Here is a 19,028-nt window from a genome sequence, read left to right as displayed (position 1 = left end):
AATCCACCCGTACCTCTTCTGCCTGTTGTTTCCTTCTCTCTTTTGCCTGTCGAGCCGAGGGGCAGTTTACGCTGAGGTTTTAGCTAACCTCCCTTTTCTTGCCTTGTTCTACATGCAAAGCACAATTCCTAAACTTTGTGAGAGCTGGAGCCCATTATACGGAGCGCTTATCGCTACATCTCTGGCGTTATCAGGAATTCAGCTAATGGAAGTGAAATGCTTTATTTTCCTACGCTCCGTAGGCATTCCAGCAAGTTGTTTCTGTTGCAACCCTCTTTATTGCTAATTCATTGTGACATTAAGAAGTGAGATACATCAGCGTTTCTCTAATACACGTTCCTACTTTTTTACATGTTAATGAGCATATTTAACATATTTCTTCAGAGATAATTGGATTCCAAGGCTCCCTGTGGTAATGCACTGAAAGCCAGCTAGCAATGCCTTTAATATCTAAAAGACTCCTTCTGCGTTTGAATAATCTCACAAGTAAAATTAGGAATTAATCTCTGGGCTGAAACAAGACTTTTGTGGATACATTTTTTTGTTTTGAGACAGTTTTAATACATATTTTAAGACCTGTCATTATGGAGAAGTTAATTAAACCCTTCCTTTGCATTTCTACCATGGAACTTAAAGAGGGGCATGGGTATTTCAGATCGTCTCGTTGCTCTCACCCATTGATCCTTCTCCTGAAGACAGGCTTTTTCTGTGATTCATTTGCTCATGGCTTATCCAGCTGGGTGTTTTAATGCAAAAAGCAGGAGTTATGTTTGGGTAAGTTATTTTCTGAAGGGACAAAGGAAATCACAAGTTTACTTATCCAGGTCTACGACTGGAAGAGGAAAGGCAGTGGTATGTAGCTAGACACTAACACTTCCCAGTACATTACTGTGTGCTGTATTTTATAGAGTTGATATGAAATTCTGTGTTTCAGTTTAAGCAGATCTTTAGCAATCAGAGACTAAGAATGAAGCTAACATGGAGATTTGGTTATCCCATATTTGCCGATGTGAAGAATTATTTCGCCTTCCTCTGAAGGCATTTGGTTTTCGCTGTCAGAAAAGATAGCCGGTGAGGTAGCCGTGCGTCGGCTCCTGTCGGGCAGTCTTGGAGGCCAGATGTTTGTGAACGCTGTTAACTGACAGGCGATAAAGAAAAAATCACCCAGCTACTACTCAGTTACCGCCAGCCCAGACGACTTTGTCTAAGTTTTGCGGTTTATCTGTCACTAGGAAACAAGTTTTGACCGTGCCTGTGTTTCTTCCCTTGTAATTTCTTCTAATTGTAGCCGGAAATCTCTTCAAGCTGTACGGGCGCGCTGTGCTTTCCCCTCCCTGGCACCGCCGGAGGACGCTGCTCCTACACCCGCACTGACACGCGTGCACACGCGTGTGCGCACGCCTGGCGCGGGTGCACAGGCCGCCTACAACACCCCCCGGTGCCGCTCCGTACGTGAGGTCTGCTCCGTGCTCCCGGCAGCGCAGACCTCGCTTGCGCTCCTCTCCAGAGCCGCGCGTGTGGTTTAGCTTCTGGAAAACCAGCTTCTGGTCAGAGCTCCGACCACGCTGAATTTTGCCTCAAAGGTGAATTAAAGCAGGTTTTTGTGGTAGCGCTTAGAGACCAGGCAGGCGTTGCAGCAGGCCGGCTGTGACCCTTCCTGCTTGCCTTTATTTCTGTGCTGTGCAATGCTGAGCCCTGAGCCGCGGCGCGCGCGGGGAGCTCGCCTGGAGAGGAGCAAGCAGCACCTCACTCACGCGTGTCGCCACAGAGCGTGCACGGCCCGCCAAGCACGTCTCCCCTCTCCCCGGGACCGGCCTCGGAGGAGAGGGTCTCGGGCAGGACCGCGCAGTCGTTCAGCTTGGTCTCTTCTGCCTTGCTGCGCTGAGGGTTTGGTGGAAACCTGAGTCACCTTTTGTGGTCACCGTGGAAGTGAGTCATAGGCTGCAGTCGTCCCAGCTGCTCCCCTTGGTGGTGGGGATAATTTTGGTGCTGTTCCCCGTTAGCTTCCTTGCTGGTCAGTACATCTGCAGGAGAATTTAAATTCCTTCTGGTAGCCAGTTGCAGGAGGAAGTTGCAATTTTGGGGAATGGCTAAAGCCTCGGGTTTAGGGGCATCTCTGGCTGGGGCAGGAAGCCACCTTCTCCTGTCCTGAAAACCACCTGTAGCCCTCAAGAAGCGACTGCGGTAGCGTTGAGGGCCAGACGGAGACAAAGCGACATCGAAGGGCTCGGAGGCGGCCGTGGAGTGCAAATGGGAGCGTCGTCTCGAGCAGAGGGTGGAAGGGGGCAGAGAGGACGTGTTGGGAAACGTAACCTGGTTGAAACCCCACCAAAGGTGGGCTGGGAGGGTGGTGGAGCTGGCTGAGTGAGGTGGCATGGGAAGGAAGGCGTTGCGTTGCCCGGCCGGGGAGAACCGGCATGGGTGCTGGGGGCGAGCCGGAGCTTGCCTGGCAGGGAAGCGTTTCCGGCAGCGGTACGCCGGCGCTCGTGGCCATGTGAACAGCCGGGCCGGGAAGTTGGTTGCACAAGACTCGTGGGGTGGCAGCAGTGCGAGAAGCCAGGCAGGCAACGCGCCTTGCTCTGCGCCCTGTTATCGGTGCCTCTTGCAGCCAGTTCAGCAGCGCAACACTTGTCTGCTCTCTCCGCTCTTTCCTTGTTTCCAGAGAGATGAACAGACACGGAAATATCCTGTTTTCTTCTTCTTTTTTATTGGCATTCATTTTTCTTCATCCTGGTTTTCCCAAGAAGTACGGCTTTGAGGCTCGCGTTTATATCTAATTACTCTCAAACCTAGTATTTGCAAGTGAATTAGACACAGTGGGATGGTTCAAACCAATGCTGAATCCCTATGAGTTTTATGTAAATAGAAAGCAACGTGATTAACGCTGCTACTGGAGGAAGGGCCAGTCGGTTCTCCCTTTACCGGGCTGTTGGATGCACAGGAGAGACGGCTGAAGCCAGTTCTGCCTATGGCCTGCCTTAAAAACCACTTTTCTGCTTGTTTATACTGGAAAGGCGAGTGCAGAGGAGGGCGCCGGGCCTCTGCCAGGCTCCCAGCCCATCCCAAGAAGCTCTTTCCCCTTCTCTCCTTGTACACGTTTGTGCTGAAACTTCGAGCCGGTCACTGCCCAAAGGCGAATGAACCCACTCCTGAAACCAGCAGGATGATGAACTGGAGCCTCCAAACCAGAGGGAAAGAGTCAGATGAAGTGGGGAGTCCTGGGCTGAGCTGGAGGTGGCTGAACTGATTTTTTTTAAGTGCTTCACTTCTTGCAGCTCTTGGGTGTTTTGAAGAGCTACTTGGATGTGCTAAGGGGTGCTGGTCTCGCTGCTGTTAGTAAAGGGGGGTAGATGCTCGTTTTAACCGGACTTCGCAGTCCCCTCGCTGTGCCCGGTGGACCCTCTGGAGCTGGGGTGACTCAGACCAGGGGAATGTTGGCTCCAGCCTGGCACCGTTCGCAAGTGCTGACATGCAACAGTTGACCTGCTTCGAAGGATCAGCTTCCTCCAATGACTCATCTGGCTCCGGGGAATAAACAGCACCAGCCTGGGGGACGGAGGAGCTGTTGTTATTATGGCGATGCTGCTGCCTGTTTGTTTGTTGTCGGCTCAAAATCCCGGGCAGGGAGGATTCATACCAGACAGGCTCATGCTTGCTCATCCTGCAGGTTGAGGTCTGCTTAGGGAATCAGAGACATCTGTCTTCCGAGGGGCAAGGGAAGGACGTTGGTAGCCTGCCCAGAGTGGCTCGTGCTCCCTGACAGCGGCGTATCGCTCTCTCATAGTCCCAGACATCTTTATTCTGACCTCTCTCTTTTCGGGAATATCTCGTCATGGCCGACGCTTTGGAAAACGTGACTTAGGTGATGTTTTGGAAAGTTTGAGCTCCCATCATGTGAAAGCTGGACTGAGATGTCTGTGTGCGAGCCCTTAGCGTTATCAGCTGTGCCTGAGAAATTAGGCTCCTGCCTTTTGCTTGTACGCAAGGTTCAGCCAACACCAGGCTGGACGGTGCCTTGTCTTTTCCTTCCCCTCTGCAGGAAAGGGCTAAATTACTGGCTGATATGTCAGGAATGTCACAATCACACCTGATGCCTCTCTTCCAGCTGTACCAATTACACTCCACCCTAATGACGAGGCCGTCACAAGGTGGCAATGACGACAGGGGTGAGGGGAGGAGGAGGAGGTTGCCGTGAGGGGGCATGAGACCATCTGCAGGAACGAGGAGGTGGGAGAAGGTGAGGAAAAGGCTGTTTGTGTGTATGGAGAGCCAGCACGGTACCTCCACAGATAGCAGTGACCAGCGAAAGGCTCTAGCTGGGGCTGGTCCTCTTCTTGCCCTGCTGCTTTGCCATTGGCACCCCAGGCCCAAGGTTGCCTCCTGGGGTCGGTACGCTGCTGCCTAACCACAAGGCGATCTCTGCCCTAGACTGCTTGGCTGGAGAAGCGTTTGCCGAAATTACATGCACCCACCAAAAAATAAAACAAAATAGCTTTTTCAGGTTTAGTTTGAGCAGCCACCAATCCTTATGGCCCTGGGTGGACTGTGGAGTCCTTTGAAGAGCTGGAGAAATCTTCAGCTTAGTCTAGATGAACACCTCTAACGTGCTGAAACTTCAGGAACAGGAAGCTCTCACTTCTTTGCCTGCTTGAGGAAATGACTCTGTCCCTAGGGCTCGTTGCTGTCTGCGTTAAGCACTCGGAAGTGCTCAGGGTAATGCTGACAAGCTCTGGGCATCCGTACATGGATGGCTGAATGTCTGACGTGCCTGGCTGGAGCGCACTGTATTGGCGTATCCATAAATGCAAGCATGTAATGGGGATTAATGACTTCTGTAATTGAGATTATGTGGGAGAGCCCAGCAATTTGTGTAGGACAGATGTCAAAAGAGCATCTTATAACAGTGAGCGGAGCTTATCTGACTTCTGCGAATGCTGTTTGGGAACACAGTAAAAAACATTCCTCTGTTTATCATCTTCACTTCTTCATCTTTAGTAGTCATTTTTATGTTACTATAGGCTATCTTCGCTAAGGTTTGATTTACAGGTGTTTCAAAAGTCTCATACTGCAGATCTAATCTAACTTGCAGCAGAGTCGTATTGCAACATAATGGATAATATATGTAGTTCCAGGCACGATAATCCGATATAGTGGCTTGGGAATGATAGCTGTTGATTTATTTACCAAAAAAAAAAAAAAGAAAAGAGGACGGAAATAGTTGGCAAACTTTTCAGGTTCATGAAGATTTATTCTCTCAATTCAATGATGTGCTGCAATTATTGCTACAATAAGAAAGACTCGTTTCATCTCTCCCTAACTGCACACACACAGTGCTAACATGCAGACATGATTTGATATGCATACGGAGGTGGAAAATCCCTTCTAACAGAAGGCATTAAAGATGCGGAGAACAACATGCAATCATTCAGTAAATGACTTTCACTGAGCGGTTCTTTGCAGATGCCTCGGCTGCTTCTCGTCATTTTTCCGGGCTGACCTGAGTTGCGGGGGGCTGTTTCACAGCAGCAAGGCACACGGGAACCTGTCCCTGAAACGCCACACCGAGCGCGATAGCAGCGGCTGGGCAGGAAGCGGCAGATGATATCTCAGTTACACTGCAAGCAAATGCAGGAACAGTTGGTGTTTCCTTCTCCCTCTGACCTTTCTACAGCTTTTTAAAGCTTTATCCATCTACTGCGTCAGGCTACTGCTAATATCTAGAGATATAACTCCGTTCTTTGCGGTGCTGTTATGCGATGGGGGAACGAGTGAGGCTCCTTGCTGCTCCTGAGCAATATGAAACCTTTTAATTACACCGAGTCCAACCCAGGCTTCGACTGGAAGTTGTGCAACAACGAGGCGTCCGTCTCTCAGCATTACTCCTCTCCTGGTTTCTTCTGTAACTTCCTTCTATGCAGTGCTTGCTCTTTCGTTAACCCCAATACCTCCTGCTGTTTTGTATATCCCTAAAAGACCTTTCCCAAACTATGTTAAAATGATGCCTTTCAGCTGCTTTTCTTAATATTCTCATAACAGTTTCAATCTAAAAGACCTGTACAAAGAGGATAGAAAGCCCAAGGACAAGATCCTAACTGAATTTAAGACTTATTATGAAAGTAGTTCTTCGTATGTGGGAAGTAAAAAGTCTGAAGATGAAGAAATGGGTGTCTCTGAATGCAATTACTTGCGTTGCCTACATTTCTGCTATTATTATTGCACTTAATATTATGCAATAGAAATAAGGGTCTTAATTAAGAGACGATTGAAAAAAAAATTTTTTTTATTTAACATGAAACCCTTTTCTCTCTTCTTGATACAAATGAGAAATCAAGAGAACCACCAGAGGGAGATCCCATTTGTGCAGGAAAATCTCTCTCTGTTGCATGCTGGCGGCTGCTGCCCTATTTCTTGCCTCGCAGCCAGTTCTGACACCTTGCCAGGCACCGCTCCACGATGGCGGCGGTGCGGGTGGTGGGGCGGATGGGCGCCTGCTGGGGACAGCCGGTGTCGCCGGGCGCCGCCGCGCTCTGGGGCGCGCAAGGCTCCGCACAGATCATGCTTGGGGGTGCACAGGGATCCACATGCGTGACGAAGCACCGAGCCGGGCAGGGGTCACAGGCGATCACGCCCTGAGGACAGCAGGGCTCCACTGGCGAGGCCGTGGGCTGCAGGGGGAAGGTGTCCACGCAGGTCCCCACCACCTCGAGGGTGCAGGGCTCCACCGGCGACGTTGCATGCTGCAGGGGGAAGGTGTCCACGCAGGTCCCCACCACCTCGAGGGTGCAGGGCTCCACCGGCGACGTTGCATGCTGCAGGGGGAAGGTGTCCACGCAGGTCCCCACCACCTCGAGGGTGCAGGGCTCCACCGGTGAAGTTGCATGCTGCAGGGGGAAGCTGGTCCCTTGCTGGTCTTGGTGGGGGTCGCAGGCGATCGCTGCCGGACACACGCCGGCAGTGACACACAGAGGCACGCAGGGGTCCCAGGCAGCCGAGTTGGGGACAGCAGGAAGGTGAGAGTCCCCCAGGCAGGCGGGTGCACCCTGGCAGGGGCAGGCATCCACCCCGACAGGCAGTTCAGGACAGGGGTGCGCGCTCTGCGCACCCTGCAATGGGCAAGCGTCCGCGTGCGCAGCCGGCCCCACGCAGCTGGTGGGTGGCAGGCAGGGTGGCAAGCACTGGTGAGACATCTCTGTACTGCAGGCAAGGCTGAAAGAAAAAGAGCAATTTGGTCTCTACTAATGCAAAGCCTCAGACCTTTCATTTTTTTGGCTGGTGAATTTTTCAGCAAGATGCTTGCTGTTCATGTCACGATTTGATCATGAAATAAGGATAGGAGAGAAGTTTTTGCTGCTATTTTAAATTCTGCAACCACTTCCTACGAACAGTTTGGTCATTCTTTTTTTCTGTATAAACTGCTAAATCCAACTTTCCTATCTAAAAAGCTGTTTCCAGCCAAACAATTTTACCCTAGCAGCGTTTTCTTGGGCAGATAGCAGTGGATTTAGTTAACATTTTCAGTAGAGTTATAAACTTGGAGTTATTCCCCTCTCTTTTCTAGACCTCTTCTTGCTCTGAAACTCCCTTGCAGAGAATGCCCATCTCCCGGGGGCTGCAAGAGGTGCAGCCATCACTAACCTACCTTTAACATTGCTAAAGGCAGTAACAAGCTCAGCAGGTAAAAGGGGCTCAGCACACTCACCTGGGACCTCAGTCGTACGTGGTGCTGTAGTCGCTTTGTCACTTGAACGAAGGTGGTTAACTATATGCAGAGCAGTTTCGGCTGCTGCCCGCAGTGTAGGTGCTGCAAGAGCTAGGTCGTATGTTAGTCGTCTAAATCCAGTGCTGAGACAACAGCGCATTTTGCAGCACATCCATGGCAATTACAGCAAAGGAAGATCATGACTCCTCTTTTAAACTCTTATCACCAATGAGATGCGAGGACAAATAAACAATTTGCTTTATGCATCTGGTAACAGTAAGCTATTTCAGCACATAGCAGAAATTTAACCCCACTGATAGGTGCAGATTTGTACAAGCTAGAAGATACTCACCTGGCTCAGCGGCAGCAAATAAAGAGGACGAGCAGACACGGCGACTTCAACCGGGGCTCTGCGGTGTGCATTCAGGAGCCTGGCCTCCAGAGACGAGGTGCCCCAGGTGCTCAGACGAGCTACCCTTTGCTAACCCACACCTGCTCCGCCTCTGCCCCGTGATGGATTATTTGACTAATTGCTTTTAATGGAAACTGGCTATTTCCATGGCTACAGCCTTGAGTGAGCCCAGACGGTCCATGAATTCACGTGTCCTTTCAGTGGTGCTGATGTCAGAGAAGAATTTGGGAAATGAATGGATTCTCAACCTGCCATCAAATACTTGGACAGTCATGGGTCAGATTTTTCCATGATGGTACGACACCCTCACGTCCAACACATCATGCGTGTTATTAGAGACGGGACGGGATGTGGGACTGGAGGATTCTTTTAGCCAAATCTGGCATATTTCTGTCATTGCGTCTGTCCTGTTCAGATCTGGTCTTCCTGGTAGTAGGGTCCTGATGTGCTTTTGGAAACTTTTATGAAGTCATCGCTACTCTTGTGATGTTTTGCATTTTCTCCTAAAGCTCTGACTCAAGGAACAACATGATATTCCATCACCATGATGTTGCCTTTATTCTCGTGCAGTTGTGCCCCAGAAAAACAGATTTGTCATAGGAGAAGCAACCACCCCCTTTTCCCTTTGGCCCGCCGTCTTACCAAAGTCAACTGCATTGCACTAAGGGTTAATTCAAATCACTTGGTAACCCAAGAGGGTCACACATGCTGAATTTATTTATTTCAATTACAATAACCAAAAGCGACTGCATAACTTTCTGCTATCATAATTTGCTATGGGACACCACCATGCTCAAGAGCATGTTTAAAGGGAGAAGAGCGTGCAAACACAAGAGCACCCCTTCAGCTCTGGCTGATCTGTGCTCTCGTCTCTGCACGCAGGCGATGCGGCTTCAGTGCTTGTGTCACCGAGTGACTTGGGGTTAGTTCAGAGTGAGCAGAGAAGGAAGTCTGAGTGTCTTGATCTTGCACAGGGTTGCCCTTGTTAGCTCTCCATTCTCTCTTCTAATGAGGGAATTTCAGTTGAGAGCTTCTTTCCTTGACCACAGTTGTGGCGGGCAGAAAGCGGTGACTCTGTGCTGCTGCGGTCAAGGACGTGTCGCTATCTGGCGCGAGCGGCGTAGCTCAGTCGCGGGCCGGACCGTACAGAGGAGCTGTGAGCACAGCAAGCGAAAAACACCCACTGCCAAGACCCTGCACCAAGCACGGCTGGTTCGTCACCCCTGGGTCATCAGTGCAAAGAGATGGGCCACTGGGGGGGAGTTTCTTTAAGTTTTGGAAGGAACTAAATGAAATTAAATGTCTTAATGTGAACAGTGTGATGTCATCCCTGACTGCCCTACTGCCAAAATCATAACCAGTTTCAGTTGCATGGCAATATTGCATCTGGCCGAGGTACAGAGCTGCTGTGAAGCTGGCCACAGCACGTGGGTGCTCCCATGGATGGGGCTGCCTTAGCAAAGGTGCAGCTGGCAGGTCCAGGGGAGTGAATATTCCCCTTTATCTGGCACTGGAGACCGCATCTGGACACTGTGTCCAATTCTGCGCCCGCGGGTCTGTTCACCCTGGAGAGGACAGGGCCTAGGGGACATAATAGTGCTGCTTTCTGCTGCCCAGGGGGTACTAATGGAGAAGACGGGCTCTTCTCAGAGGTGCCCAGAGAAAGGGTGGGAGGTAACGACTGCAAGTGGCAACAGGGAAATTCTGACCAGATATTAGAATAAAACGTTCACAGTGAGCGGGATGCTGTACATTAGTGAGAATACAGAAATTTACACAGAAGAGCAGCGCAAAACACTTATAGAGTCCTATCCCATCTGTAACAGTGGTCTGTTTAGGTGTCTCAGAGGAAGGTGCAAGAAAACGTACAAAAATAACTCATATCAAAGTAAAAATTTAATCCCCATGAGGCTTGTTTTCAAGCTGCTTCACCAGTTCTGTGTTCCCCCGCCCCCATATGAAATACATGGATCAGGAATTCAAGCTCGCAGGCAGCAGTCATGGTGTCATATGTACCACCTCAGTGGCCAGGTTTCATTAAAAATTATAATGTAAGCAAGTCATTTAAGGATTGGAGGTGGAGCAGGCATGGATTATTAAAAATTTTACTTCCATACCCCTGAGGTGTCTCACTTCCGGAGACACGGACACTAAAATCATATAAAAGGGTTCATATTGTGGTGTTTCTCAAACCATTTTGGTTTTCTTTGCTTGTTCCTGTTGGTGATTTGGGTAAGTCACTTTTGGCTTACTAGGAAGTAATGCAATGGATGGGGCTATTTATTTTTTAACTGTGTTCTGCAGAGACAAGTTAGAAGACTTAGTGCTTCTGCGTAGCAAGATTTGTATATGAGCGAAGCGTAAAAACTCATTCTGTCTTCCTCTAATGCTCTGTTTGCCGTGTGGTTTGCAGTTGCTGTGCTTTCTCCCTTGAGATGCTTCTCAGGGTAGCTGAGGGTGGACTAACCTCCCTCCTTCCCCAGTGACTTTGTTACCCTGTTTTAACCAAGAAATTATGGGGTTTGCGAGGGATCAAAAGGGAAGGCAAGGACTTCAAAGGGAAAAAAAGTGGGAGGGAAGATAAGGAATGGAGACTTGCAGGCTGCGAGGGCAAGCCATGCCTAGAAGGGAGTCTGGATGGGAAGAGCTGGGAGGACTTCTGTGGGAGAGGTGATGAAGCGGTCAGACACTTTCCTTGCAAAAGTCTCGTAGCATGAAGCCTCGCCTGATGTCCTCCAGCTGAGGAGCTGCATGGGGACCGGGCAGTACCAGCAGCCTCGTGGTCTCCTTTTTGGATGGGGAGCAGGAAGTAATGTCAAGGAGTTAATCTCAGACAGAGGGGAGTTGTGGACCGGTGGGCGCTGTCTAGCCTCCAAACCCTGCAGTATAATCTCACAGAGTCCAAGTAACAGTACTCTTCTTCTACCTTTTGAGAAGAAGTTGTTTGCAATGTATGTGTAGGCAGTAGCTACAACCTTGTCTAAAATACTTTCATGTGGAGGTAGTGCCCTGCTATGGATTTCAGGCTGTTTTCCAAATACATTGCTCGATATTCCATTGGAAAAAGTGTAGTTTAACTCCATGGATGAAGTAACCTTGTGAAGGCTGAATGTCTCCATTTTCCACAATGTATGTTCCTTTCCTTCTTTCAGGCTTTCCCCTCCCCCAAAGATGTTTTGCCAAAATGAGTACCAATGCAAACAGCCCTGCCTTCCTCCTGCTGTCTTCTGGCTGAGGAGATTTCCCCAGCAAAAATGTGTGGATTCCTGTGGCTCTGTCTGTAACGTCCAGCGCTTAACTCAGTGCGTGGATCCCTGTTGCTACGGTGGAGTTACTCAGGCCACCACCAAGTATGTGGACCTGTGCGGTAATGTTGGCCTGACACAGTCTGCCAGGTGTGTGGACCCGTGCAGCTGTGTGGGCGGTCAGTACGTGACCACCTGCGTGGATCCATGCTGTGGTGGAGTGACCAAGTGCACCACCACCTGTGTGGATCCATGCTGTGGTGGAGTGACCAAATGCACCACCAGGTGTGTGGATCCGTGCTGTGGAGCTGTGACCAGAGGCACCACCAAGTTTGTGGACCCATGCTGTAGCAAAGTGACCAAGTGTGCCACCACATGTGTGGATCCATGCTGTGGAGCTGTGACCAAATGCACCACCAGCTGTGTGGATCCATGCTGTGGAGCTGTGACCAAAGGCATCACCAAGTGTGTGGACCCATGCTGTAGCAAAGTGACCAAGTGTGCCACCACATGTGTGGATCCATGCTGTGGAGCTGTGACCAAATGCACCACCAGCTGTGTGGATCCATGCTGTGGAGCTGTGACCAAAGGCATCACCAAGTGTGTGGACCCATGCTGTAGCAAAGTGACCAAGTGTGCCACCAGCTGTGTGGATCCGTGCTGTGAGGAAGTCACCAAGTGCACCGCCACCTGCGTGGATCCATGCTGTGGAGCTGTGACCAAATGTACCACCAAGTTTGTGGACCCATGCTGTAGCAAAGTGACCAAGTGTGCCACCAGCTGTGTGGATCCGTGCTGTGAGGAAGTCACCAAGTGCACCGCCACCTGCGTGGATCCATGCTGTGGAGCTGTGACCAAATGTACCACCAAGTTTGTGGATCCATGCTGTGGTAAAGCTACCAAGTGCGTAACCAAGTGTGCGGACCCATGCTGTAGCAAAGTGACCAAGTGCACCACCACATGTGTGGATCCATGCTGTGGAGAAGTGACCAAATGCACCACCAGCTGTGTGGATCCGTGCTGTGGAGCTGTGACCAAAGGCATCACCAAGTGTGTGGATCCATGCTGTGGTAAAGCCACCAAGTGCGTGACCAAGTGTGCGGACCCATGCTGTAGCAAAGTGACCAAGTGCACCACCACATGCGTGGATCCATGCTGTGAGGAGTTCACCAAATGTACCACCAAGTGTGTGGATCCATGCTGTGGAGCTGTGACCAAAGGCATCACCAAGTGTGTGGATCCGTGCTGTAGCAAAGTGACCAAGTGCACCACCTCATGCGTGGATCCGTGCTGTGAGGAGTTCACCAAATGCACCACCAGCTGTGTGGATCCATGCTGTGGAGCTGTGACCAAAGGCATCACCAAGTGTGTGGATCCATGCTGTAGCAAAGTGACCAAGTGTGCCACCACATGCGTGGATCCATGCTGTGGAGCTGTGACCAAAGGCATAACCAAGTGTGTGGATCCATGCTGTGGAGCTGTGACCAAAGGCATCACCAAGTGTGTGGATCCATGCTGTAGCAAAGTGACCAAGTGTGCCACCACATGCGTGGATCCGTGCTGTGAGGAGTTCACCAAATGTACCACCAGCTGTGTGGATCCATGCTGCGGAGCTGTGACCAAAGGCATCACCAAGTGTGTGGATCCATGCTGTGGCAAAGCCACCAAGTGTGTAACCAAGTGTGTGGACCCATGCTGTGGCAAAATGACCAAGTGCGCCACCACATGTGTGGATCCATGCTGCGAGGAATTCACCAAGTGTACCACCACGTGTGCGGATCCGTGCTGTGGAGCTGTGACTGAATGCATCACCACGTGCGTGGACCCATGCTGTAGCAAAGCGACCAAGTGCACCACCACATGTGCCGATCCGTGCTGCGGGGAGGTGACCGAATGCACCACCAAGTGCGTGGACCCATGCTGCGGAGGCGTTCAGGCTGCTACCAAGTGCGTGGATTCCTGCGGCACAGTCAGCGTCACGCAGGCCACCTCCCAGTGCGTGGACGCGTGCAGCCCTGCCTGTGCCCCTGTCTATGCCATCAGCTGTGCAGACATCTGCTGTCGTAAATGCAAGGCTCCTTGAGGCACTGCGTGGGTGCAGGGATCAAATGAAAATGATTTGCAGACCCCTGTCCTAATTAACTTCTTCCTCTTGCCTTTGCTTCCTAGTGCCCTTCTTGTCCTAGGAAAGGGGGAATCTTCCTGTATTTTTTCTTACACTTTTACATAACTTCTGCTATATTTATTTAAAGCACAGTGCCTTTTCTCATAACACGTAACTAAGTGACTTTGTACCCCCGGGAATATTGTGTATGCCTGGGAGAGCGATCATGTAATTCTTCTGCTCTGCACTGAGACGGATGGAGGAATTTCTCCATTTGATTTTTCTTTCCATCTTCTTATTTTCCTGTAGACATAAAGCAATAAAAATATTGATCTTGGCATCAACTGTCTGCACAAGTTTCCTTCACTTTCCCACTCCCACAGGCTTGCATTTTCTCCCATTAATTTCTTCCTAAAAGACTGATCTCTTTAGAGTGGCAGCAACTGCTGGAATGCGTGACAAGACGTAAGACTATGTTAGCCAGGTCTCCCGTGGTTTTGAAAAGACATTGAAAAATCCAACCATTTGCTGAATTGCTTCTCCAAAGCCAGAGATGCTCAGGGCCACTGGCATTTGCATGTAGCCTCTTGTCAGGCTCTGTCCTGCAGGCAGAGACAAGATGTTCCATTAGCAGCAATGGGTAAATAAGCCACTAACGAGGGGAAGATGAGCAGGTCTGGGAGAATATTTGCGCCTTGTGACTTTGTCACCCATGCATAAGAGGTTCCTCTCTCAGCATTTTGCAATCTGCTTGTGTTTCCTTGTCTCTGGTGGTGATGGGGCAAGTCTTGTCAGTCAGGGAGATTGACATGGATTCATTCACCGCTGAATTCTGCAGAAATTTTATTACTATTTGCAGGATGTCCCAGACAATTCTTGGTAACCCTCCATGCAGACCTGCAGACAGGAGCCAAGCGCTTCCCCCATTAGCACTGAATTTGTTTGCAAATTGCTCTCCGAAGAGCGAGCAATATCCTCGGGGACGTAAAGTCACACTGTTACACATGCCAAGGACAGCGCTCTGCAAGCTTCCGTAGCAGAGACAGTGCAGGATACAAGAGGGTGGTCAGGCTTGGCAACAACTGCTGAAAGGAGGAGAAACAGGGGAGGAAGACTGCAGATGAAGTCAGTCCTCATAACCACTGAAGCAGCAGATGTGGGCACAGCTCCATCTGCAAGAACCCACTGGCCTGTTCTTAGAAGATGCCCCAGGACACCAGGCTTGTGACTAACCCGCAATTAGCACTGTGTCACTTTTTTCTGGTAGAGGAGTTTGACCAATAATGGGACATCATAAATCATACCTTATGGATGCCGCAGTGCGGGCGGATTTGGGAGAGCCGAGCTGCCGGCTGGCCTCGTGCACATCGCTTGGCCCAAACAGCTCTTCCATCTCCCTTCCCCATCTCCAGACGGTTCGTGGCAGAGCCTGGTTCTTGCTCTTGGTTGCACAGTGCTTGCCACAACGCTGAGTCCCAGCTGAGTGTTCTAGGCGTAATCTGAGCGGAAATGCTACACAACAGAGCTACCAAACCAATTAGGGCTTCCTAATCACCTCTCTGTGGAGGTCTGACCTGACTAAGACTCCTTTAAAGCTCACTAAAGACTCTTTGTAAGCAAAAGTCTTCTCTGCTGCTACTCCCAAATCAAACAGAGCGACCTTCTGGGAAATAAGAAACTGTAGATAGGAAAAATGGCATTCAGGTAAAGTTTCTCCTTAAATTATTTTTCTGTAGTATCCCTCCAATGGCATGATTCTTGCATTGTCTTTAATCCTTCACATGAACTTGGAAACTCAGATTTTAAAAGGCTGAGACCATTAACAGGGAACAGACACTTCATTTCCAGGTAGGCATCATGAGGTTGTGCCACAGGAAAAGGAACAGAGACCCTTTCTCCCTGACTCTCGAACATTTACACTCTGTCATCTGTCACCTTGCTATAACACTTTTGGAGAAAATTGCAGTTCAGGATGAGCGAGTGTCATAAGCCCGCTGTTCTTGCTATATCGCGTAATATGTGCCGAGGTCTAAAAAGTATTCTTCAAGGATCAGGGCATTATCTTGTTTGGCAATGTAAAAAATCCTAAGGAAAACCAGATTCCCATTCTAAAGCATCAGGAAATCAAAGCAAATATCTGCAATCATCAGAAGGCCCCCCCCCAAAAAAAGTGAGTTTTTTGCTGTAGCCACAGCTAGATCCTCTTTTTCAGATGTAATTGCATTCAGATGCTCACTTATCATTCTTTGTAGCACACTCACCTTTTTGCGTAAACAGGAAAAGAGGCGGATAGCGCTGCATTGGGGTTCCTCTCAGCCCCAGAAGTAATGATTTAATCGCTTGATCAAATTGTCCCTGGGATATGGATGAGACAAGCCACTTGTTTTCATGTGAGGCTAATTACGTTCTGCGCTCAGACTCCTGGCATCCGAGGTATGCGAGGATTTCTGAAGTCAGAGATGGACGGGCAGCCCGGGAGCCCGCAGACACGGCCTGCCCTGGAAGCTGGCCTTGGTGCGTGGTATCTGATGGGAAAGTCAGATATAACGAAGCCCCAGGCTTTAAGATTTATTGTAACAGAGGAGGCGAGTGGGCTGGGAAGGCCTTGCCATTCTGAAATTGTGGGGAGAATCCTTGATTTCTGTGAAAAAGCTTTTTCCCCAAAGTGCGGGTGGTGAAGCTGCACATTAAGTAGAAATGCAAGACTTCTCCCAATACAGGGTCTAGTATGAAATCCCTCATGTTGGCCAGTGCTGGATGTCACAGAGGAAGGAAGCTTTCTTGCGAGCCCTTTGGGTGAACTGAAGGATATATCCACAGGCATCACACTTTTAAAGCAAAGTGTTCAGCAGTTTATGAAATAGATCTCTTTTTCTAGCAGAAGTTCATTTGAGCGGCCCAAAACAGCACCTGCTCAAACAGTTTCATGCCTCCAATCTTGATCTGCCTGCGTCTTTGATAACTTTTGGTGGTGAAATAAGAAGTCTCGCTTGGATTATTGGGAGCCAAAAGTGTTGGCTATGCTCTTTTTACTGCGTTCTTCAGAAATATTCTTTCAACCCCCCCCGAGTACTGCGCTTGAGGGGCTCCTCTTGGGTAGTGCCAGCCAGACCTTGGGGCAGGGGAGGTGTCAGTCTCTCCCCTCCCGTGCTCCAGGAACCGCTTGGTTCTGGTCTGTTGTCCGCTCTTTTCATCAACGCGCTGCCCGTCGCGCCAGCCTCTGGTTCTGCGAGAGAGCTTATTCTTTGCCATTTAATTAAATGCATCTTAAAAGCAGCAGATTTGGAAAACTGCTTCTTTCCAGCCCTTTTGCCAAAGGAGGATGAGCATGAAAAGATGCCGCTGTGGAGTTCTGAGTTACTGAACTTAATGGGACTGGTAAAATGGCCAAATTGCTCATAAATATAATAGAGATCCACAAATAAGGGTCAATTAAGAATAATAATCCAGCTCTGTCTGATGTTCCCACATACTACAAATGCAGATCAATTTATATCTCCTAAAATACCTAATTTTCTCATAAGTCGTTACAATTTCTTGCTAATCAAATATAACAATAGGATACACAATAACCCCCTATAGAAAGGGAGTTGTGGGACTGGTCCTCAGCGTTGGTCTTAGAGATGAGTCGAGAGCCCCAGGAAAGCATGAACTGTGCAAACACAGGGCCGAGAAAAACTCCTGAGCAAGATAAGGAGGAGAGGCAGCTGCTGCAAGGGGAACTGGAGGTGCTGACGGGTGATTGCTTTCTCAGCATCGCACAGCAGGGCAGCTCGAGGAGGAGAACATGGGGAGAGATTAATCGGTCAAAATATTAGACATCTAAATCTGAGCTAGTCCACTTGATAATCTGCAGGGATCTATTTGATGCGGTCATGGGTGTGTGCTTCCTCCTGCTAAAGCAGATATCTAAAACAAGCAAGCCACACCGTGCAAGAGCCTGTTTTGTCCTGCTTTTTGTAAAAGCTGCCAGTGCAGATGTATGAGTTTGGGGGAGACTTGCACGCCATGCATCGAGCCCGTGCTCACTTGACTGTGCTGCTAAGCGATGCCAGGGATGATGGAGCAGCTCAGGGTGGCACCGAGGGTCAGGCCTGGCTTATGCTTGGTTGCTTTTTAGCAAATGTCTGAATTTGGGGGCAGGGAAAGGGCTCAGTCCTGCAATGCTGTGTCTGGTCTCGGCATGAAACGGAGCCGCAGAAAAAGCCACCTTTGTGTCCCCATGCAGCAAAGGAAGAGGAGTGGAAAGCCTGAGCTGAGGGGAGGTTAAAAGCAGTACAAATTCCTCAGCTCACATGAGTTTTGGACAAGAACTCCGGTTTCCCCGTGTAAACGCTAGAAACGAATCCGTGCCCGTGCGTGCCATTCTCTAGCAGGGCTCCTTGTTTCCTGTGTAAACAGGACGTAGTACTCATGCTGAATGGGTTTTTTTTTTTTTTGCCCATTTAGCATTTGTGTAAATGATTTAATTGTAGGACTTGGCAAGAATGACAAAACACACCTAGACATAGGCAAATAATTGCATTCCACCTCCATGACTGGAGCATCTCCGAGAAATAAAGATTTTCTGGGCTGTGGAGCTGAGTGAGCTTAAATACGTTAATATGGAGTTCTGGGCCTAATGCTCACTTAAACCAAGGCCCTTTACACTGTTTTGGCAATGAAAGAAAAGTTTTTAAAATGCATGTCCATTTACTTTGCACTGAATGGCTTAAAGAGGTCTTCCTGGGAACTGGAGCTGTCTCCAACTTGGCATTGCCAAACGTGAACTTTGTTAATAGACCAACAGCTTGGGGAGGAATGGGCTGGGGGGGTTTTAATGGTAAGAAAGGTACTGGAGAACCAGTTGAAGCACTGATGGCACCCTGTAGGATTAGCTCTCTCTTACCATGAGAATTAGGACATATTTCTCATGGAAAATCATATCAATTGTCCACCTGCCCTAATAACAGTCACCAATTCTAAATGCTTTGAAAAAAACCTAAGGTATCATTCAGACACTTGTGGAAATAAGGAGTTGAAAATATCTGAGCATATTAAATCTTTTTTAAAAAGCAATGAATCCAGTACCTGATTCTTTTTAATTACCGTATTTTTCCAATTGGGAATTGCATGGCTTGGGTATTAGGTGGAAGCAGAATTTACTCAGAATCACATGTTTTTCCTGGAAGAAGTTTTCCACCAAAATTTAGGAAGTATACAAATATGTAAAGCATGTACAGGTGGAACCTGTTCAGGATGCTAATGGTCAGGTGATCAAACCGCTGGGCTCCCTCGTTTCCGGAAATGACGCCACGCAAACCATATAAAAAGGTTGGCATTTTGAGACTCACACCAGTTCATTTGACTTCTTCCTCACTCATCTGCACTGGTGAACTGGTAAGTCTTTCTTGGATTTATCAGGGAACGATGCGATGGCTGTGTTACTTGGTCATTCTGGTCAAAAGAATATATTACTGATCACAGAAGAGCTTTGCTTCAGGTGTTGCTCTTTGGCCCAGGATTCATCATGGGATGGGGGAGAGGATGTTTGACTCTTACGTAGAGTTTGTTCTTCCTTCAGTAACT

The 19,028-nt window shown here is 49.1% G+C and overlaps 2 protein-coding genes across 3 annotated transcripts in view; both read left to right on the top strand.

The window, feature by feature from the left end:
• Positions 1–19,028, top strand: part of LOC106482322 (keratin-associated protein 9-2-like) — a 39,606-nt gene that overhangs the window by 18,828 nt on the left and 1,750 nt on the right. The gene's annotated exons all lie outside the window — the stretch shown is intronic.
• Positions 11,283–13,793, top strand: LOC106496342 (keratin-associated protein 16-1-like). Its single transcript, XM_013956984.2, has one exon. The coding sequence runs from the start codon at positions 11,283–11,285 to the stop codon at positions 13,437–13,439; it is 2,157 nt and encodes a 718-aa protein (XP_013812438.2). The 3' UTR covers positions 13,440–13,793.

This window comes from Apteryx mantelli, chromosome 31, assembly GCF_036417845.1.
Source record: "Apteryx mantelli isolate bAptMan1 chromosome 31, bAptMan1.hap1, whole genome shotgun sequence".
Classification (NCBI taxonomy): domain Eukaryota; kingdom Metazoa; phylum Chordata; class Aves; order Apterygiformes; family Apterygidae; genus Apteryx; species Apteryx mantelli.
Note: the sequence above shows the minus strand (reverse complement) of the source record. Positions and strands in the feature narration are given on the sequence as shown.

Coding starts and splice junctions, on each gene's coding strand:
- LOC106496342 (XM_013956984.2), top strand. CDS start 11,283: ATGTTTTGCCAAAATGAGTACCAATGCAAACAGCCCTGCCTTCCTCCT.